The 6,000-nt window shown below is 43.8% G+C and overlaps 1 protein-coding gene across 7 annotated transcripts in view; it reads right to left on the reverse strand.

Annotated features, from left to right (window-relative positions):
- Positions 1-5,980, reverse strand: part of E2f7 (E2F transcription factor 7) — a 39,664-nt gene extending 33,684 nt beyond the window's left edge. For 6 of the 7 annotated variants that reach the window (XM_010639530.2, XM_010639528.2, XM_010639527.2 and 3 more), the window contains exons 1-2: positions 5,779-5,980; positions 5,033-5,125 (exon numbers count right to left, since the gene is read on the reverse strand). In XM_010639530.2, the coding sequence (XP_010637832.1) occupies positions 5,033-5,125 (93 nt within the window). In that variant the 5' untranslated portion in view covers positions 5,779-5,980. Of the gene's footprint in view, positions 1-5,032; positions 5,126-5,774 lie in introns of all 7 variants that reach the window. The other variant, XM_019209833.2, reaches the window with a different exon arrangement.
- Between the last annotated feature and the right edge of the window lie 20 nt (positions 5,981-6,000).

Raw genomic sequence — 6,000 nt, forward strand, 5'->3', positions numbered from 1 at the left:
CAAGAGAAGCAGTACGGGACAGTGGTTATGTGTGCAGGATCTGGAGCCACTTATCAGTTTTTGCTCCTTAGCAGAATGAACATGGGCAAGTCCTTTACTTCACTATACTTCTATTCTTTCAGCTAAATGAAGTTCATAAAAACACCAACCTCAAGCATTATGGTATACTGGACACTCAATAAAACTTACCATTACCCTTTCCGCTCTCTCATTCTGGCACTCAGAGTTAATATAATATAGCACATCATACTGCTATTTAACTTCCTGGGCATGTATCGTGTCTCCATAATGAGACTGTGTACTTGTGGGGGTCAGTTCGCACATCCTTTTCCTCAGTCCTTGGCACAATGCCCTGCCCATTACAGCTGCTCAACCACTGTGCTTCAATTACCTAGTTCTTCTAGAAGGTGTCCTTGTGGGGTACCTGGGTACCTGGCTTGCTGAGTGCACAGGTATTTACTCTCTTTTCCGGCTGTCTCCACAATACCTATCCCCACAGGAGCTATGAGTTCTCACTTTTTCTCAAGCTAGACAGCAATTAGAATGGATTATTTTTGCATACACTGACTCATTTATGCTACAGTTTAAGTAGAAAAGTACGAGGGGATTTAAGAGGGCAGATTGAGAAAAGTAGGGAGGGAGTTACATGGCAGGTTGGGACTGCATTGCAATTCTTTATGAAAAATTTAAAAATACCAATAAATTGTGTTTTAGGGGTTTAGGGTAGACAAGAAAGTCAACTGCAACCTAGTCATACCCGGCTCTACCTGTCTATTCTGTTATCCTGACACTGCAGAAGGCAGAGGAAAGGGGATTAGCGTGGGAATTTAGAAACAGAATCTTCTTTGTTTCAGCGCTGTGTTGCTCATTCTGTCTGGGTACAAGTTTCTGTATGTAAAAAAGAATTTAGACCAAGGTACCTGTCTTCAAGGCTTTCCAGTAAGGCTGTGTAACTGTGTAGTGGATGGTGGGATGCACCAAGATCTCTTCAGAAATGAATGAGACATTCCCGGGGTCATGGCAACAGCAAATCCTTAGCAAGACTCACTTGACTTTGTAGGGCTGACAAGCCCAGGATCCCACCCTTTCATGGGAGGCCTGTATGGTACTTGGTGCCTGGTAGAGTAGCACGGACATACAAAAAAGCCTGGTCTCCTCGCCCCAACTCAGGACCATGTCTAAGGGTCATCCCAGAACTCGCCAAGACTCAGACTTCTACTGTAACTGTACTGCAGTTCTACTTTTCCTCTTCTCCAGTTGTGCTCCCTTCCTTTTTCTTCCCTTCCTTCTCCTCCAATTCTCCCCTAGGTCTTGAACCCAAGAGCCCTCTCTCATAAATCTACACACTTGATTCCAGGTGGGATCTACCTGTCAGAAAATGTAGCCTGCAACACCTTAAAAATCACTTCCTGAGAGCCTGGAGGATGGAACCGAGGAAATGGTCCTCCAGTTCTGACAGGAAGGAGGTAATGCACCTTGGCTTCCATGCCATAAGCTGCTGTGAGAATTAACTCACAAAATGCCAGTGAAGCACTGTCATCTGCCAAGGGAACACAAATGTTCATTTCCATGATTAATACAGTATCTGCACTATCACTACAGGTAAAGGCTGACATAGAAACAGCTTAGTAGCTGCAAGATTTTGGTTCTAGTCCTGGTTCCATCCTCATACAGCTTTGACCATGAAAACTCAAATAGTATCTGTGGTCATCAGCACTGTTAGGCTCAACAGCATCTGAGCAACCTCATCCGGTTCCCCACAGACAAAGCCTACACTGCCCCAACAGTCCACCTGCTTTTCCTTCAAACCTGCCCTGTGCACCTAATCACCTAAGTTGTCGCTCACATCATCAGGTTCTCTTCAGTGCCACTGGCAGACCCCTGCCTGTTGAAATCCTACCTACTGTTGAGGGCTCACTGTTAATACGTGTTAGGAAGTGCCACCTTCTGTCCGTGGATCAAACTCTCCTTCCTGCAAAGAGTGTACTTTATGGAAGTAATCTCACTGAGGGCTTTCTCCTACCTTCCTCCCAGGAGTTCCCCTACAAAGCCTGTTCTGATCCACACCTTTCACCTCCGAGTTGCCAAAGCAAATCAGTAGTGAAATATCTTACTTGATGACCTCCCTGCCCCAGGTAAGACTGCTTCTCGCTTCTGAAATACTGCTGTTTCTCTCTTGGCTCCCTTTATACTTCTGACTGTGCCTTCTCGGTCTCCTTAATTGGTTCCTCTTCTTTCCACGCTTAACAAAATGCAGAAGTCCACACTCGAGCCCTTCAGCCCTCTCTCACTATTCACCTTCTCTGGGATGGTTCACCTAATCTCATACGTATGGATTTAAAGTCAACTTGTGTGCTCACAATTCCCAAGTTTCATTCTGAGTCTAGGACCTTTCGTAAATCTCAAAATCAGACAACCAGCTGCCTGTTTGTTGTCACACAGTACAAACCTATTCCAAATTTAACTCACCTTCTTTCTCAAACACTTCCAAAAGATAGGAATGTCTTTTAAAGAATATCCAGGTCCAACTAAGTTGGGGGATTGTCCTCAACTGTGCCTCATTTCTACTTCTTGACCAGCTGTCTTCCTCTTTGCTTGCATAGGTGGGCTTCAGCATTCACTTGCTGCTCAAGTGTGAGCTCTTTCAGAGCCCTCCCAACAGTTCAACCCTTGGCACTCACCTTTTCCTCTGAACTACTACTTCCTACTTCTGTCATCCCCAAATGCACTGCAGAATCTTATATCCTTGATGCATTGGAGAGCCTCATATAGAAACCCACAGCTAAGAGCAATAAATTTGGGTAAAAATGTGGAAAACTATGTTTTCAAGAAAAGTTTCTCCATGAATAGGCAGAAGATACAACGAGTACAATATAGTACTTTGGATCTTGACTGATGTGAAGATGTCAAGAAAGAAACCCTCTAAATAACTAATCAAGCAGACATAATTCCCCAACCCGCCAGAGGCATTTCTGGAAGGAAACATGCTTTGGGCCACTGTGAACTTCTTGAATATTTCTTGAATGCCCACACTTCATATTGTTCCTTCTGCCTAATGTCCATCTCAGTCACTCTTCTTTTCTTAGTTTGTTGAACTTCCTCAACCAGGAAAGTATAACTCAGCTCTTTTTTCTTTCTGAAGCCCTCCAAATCCCTCGAGGTTAGTTTTTCTCCTCTATTATGCCCGGGCACTTTGTCCTCCCTCCTATTATGACAACCATTAAGTCATAGTATAGTTGGCTAGTTTGATATCTGGATCCTTGAAAATCTCTCAGGTAACTGAGTGGCAAGACCTGATCATATTCACCTTTGTGCTGTCAGTTTAATTCAGTGAATGTGAAGAGTGTATGTTGCTGGGTGCTTAAGAAAACCCAACAGTGGAGGTGCTACATATTAGCTCCAATTTCCTCTCCAATGGAAGGCAAAAAGGGGCTGAGAAAGGTTAGGAGACTCATTAAAGCACTGTACCCTCACTGTTGGAAACAAAACCTTTGTTGAAAGACCTTGTAAATATATTTATTTGAGGTCATGCTAATAAATGGAGACTAGGAAATCAAGCCTAGGACAATGTGATTTCAAACTCATGTTCTTGTCATCCCTAGAAAACCTCTTTCCTACAATTCCTACCAACATGGAAAGGAAAGGCCCCCTCCCAGTGTCTTGGTAGAAGCTCTCTGCTCTCACCTCTTGACTTCTGTGGGAGGTGAAATAATCCTTGCTCAGGAAATGTTTCAAATATTTTAATCATTTTCTCAACCTCTTTTATGTTATTTGAGTTTTTTCTGCACACCCATTAAAACATGAAAGCTCAATGGACACAGCCTTATCTGAGCCTAACTAGGGGAGAACAACCCTTGTTGAAGGCTTTTGATAAGTCACTGACCCAGAAGGATGGAAGCAGAAGGACTTAAACACTGACTGAGACTCTGTATAAATGTAAATTTTCTTTCAAGGCTGAACCATCCAAATTACAAAGAAAACCAAAAAATTTTGCTCTGAAATTCACCAAGCCAAAATTCTAAATACATATTTAAAAGGCTGGAGATTGCTACCTTCATATGCCTTAGTTAATTTAAAGTTATCTTTAAAACAAAAATGTCTTGGTATACTTCTTTTCCTAGCAAAAATAAATCAAATGTTGGGAAGCATTTTGGGTTTCGTACTTTTCAAAATTAGTAACTATCAAGAATTGTTTAAAGGTCATGTAACAGGTGCTTTACAACCAGGCAGGTTCACTGTTGATGTTAAGCTTAAATATAAGACCATGAGCCCAGAGAAGTCAATGCCCAAGGAAGTTAAACTTCTCTCCGATTTATACTTGAAGTTTCTAAAACTAGGTGTGTTATATTTATTTGCCTCTGTCTAAAAATGCTCAGCTCTTTACTGTTAACAAGCTATAATGCCTTTTGGTAGCTCATCTGCTGGTCACTATGCTGATGTTGGCAAGGTGATAGTTTAGAAAATTCTACAGCCAGTTTATTTAACATTTCTTGCAAATATAGTCTTACAAATTCAAGGAGTGCAAAAGGAGAAAGAATGGCTCATATAAAAATAGCAAAAGCACTGTAAAATATTTAGAGTATGTTGGTGGGACCACTCACTGTGCTTACTATATAGTAGGCACAGGCCACATTCTTGGGTAAATGGGAAAGAGACTCACGGCTGGCTCCATGGTAAGGAGGTATTTCTCAGCATTTTAATAATCCAGAATTTATAACTACACAAGTCTATTTTCTGAGGCCAATATTCTACAAAACCATCGACAACTGTAAGATTATAAATCGACTGCTGTGTCCCGCATATCTTTGATTTAAATAAGCTGGTTCCAATACTACATCTACTCACTACACAAGGACTGGGACCAGAATGGAAACAATAATGGTTCCAATGGCTCTATTTGTTAAAAAATGTTTCTTTGATGTCCATTACAATGAAAGACCTTATAAGTACAGGTGGCACAGTGGAACACTTCAATGGATTTGACATCACCACCCTTAATATGTGGGAGATGAAGGCACTTATGCATGCTTACCTTTTGTGCATTTTCCCCATCTTCAATTGCCAACTCTAGTCTGGCCTGCTTGGGGTTGATCAGGTCTTTTAGTGTTAAACAATTTACCTCCATCTGCAATGTACGATTACATTAAAAACGATTTTATACTTAGATATCTTCTGCCCACAAAAATATGTATTAGTTGTTGGTGAACATGACTTTCTACCTCCCTAAAGGCATCCCAGAGTTTCGATTAGTGTAGCCACCCTCCAACCACACCTAAAATTCACATGTACAGGTACAATTACTGAAAATCTCGGAAGACAAAAATATGAATTCTTCATGAAAAGCAATAGCAAAATAAAGCTACCAAGCCAAGAAGATATCGGGTAAATCTGTCAGAAAGTACTGGATAGGGTCTCTCCAGGTCAGTTAATTTTGGCGCAAAGAACTGGGAGGAATTCAGCTTTGAGGGGGTTTGAATCAGGGGGGCAGGAAATATGATCGCTGGAGCAAATTCACTCAGTGCTTGGAGCAGGTCCTTCCGAGGATTCCAAGCAGACCCCAAAGATAAATCCTTCCAACGAAACAGCCAAATCGCGGGCAAAGGTTAGAGAAGGGACGGCCGGAGCCCGTACAGCCCACGCGCGAGGTCCCACGGTGGGACACCTCGATCCCACGCCAGCCCGGGGGCAGGAGGGTGGCAGGCTGGCAGCCGACCGGAAGGGGTCCCCTCTCCCCCAATTCCCGCCTCCCACAGGAGCTGGGGCGGCACGCTTACTCACTCCCGCTTTGCCAAAGAGGCGCTTTGCCTCTGCCGGGACCTCCGCGGCCCCACGACGACGCGGGAAGAGGATGCAGGTATCAGCAGCCGGACGGGGACATCGGAGGCGCCCAGACCCTCGCTCCGAGTGCCCAGCGCTGGCGGGGACCCCTCGGCGTCCTGGCTGCGACAGCGTTCCTACCCGCCCAGCGCGTCTCCAGCCTGGATCGCGGTCCCCGCTAAA

This window comes from Fukomys damarensis, unplaced genomic scaffold (genome assembly GCF_012274545.1).
Source record: "Fukomys damarensis isolate Sample0158 unplaced genomic scaffold, DMR_v1.0_HiC HiC_scaffold_15, whole genome shotgun sequence".
Classification (NCBI taxonomy): Eukaryota; Metazoa; Chordata; class Mammalia; order Rodentia; family Bathyergidae; genus Fukomys; species Fukomys damarensis.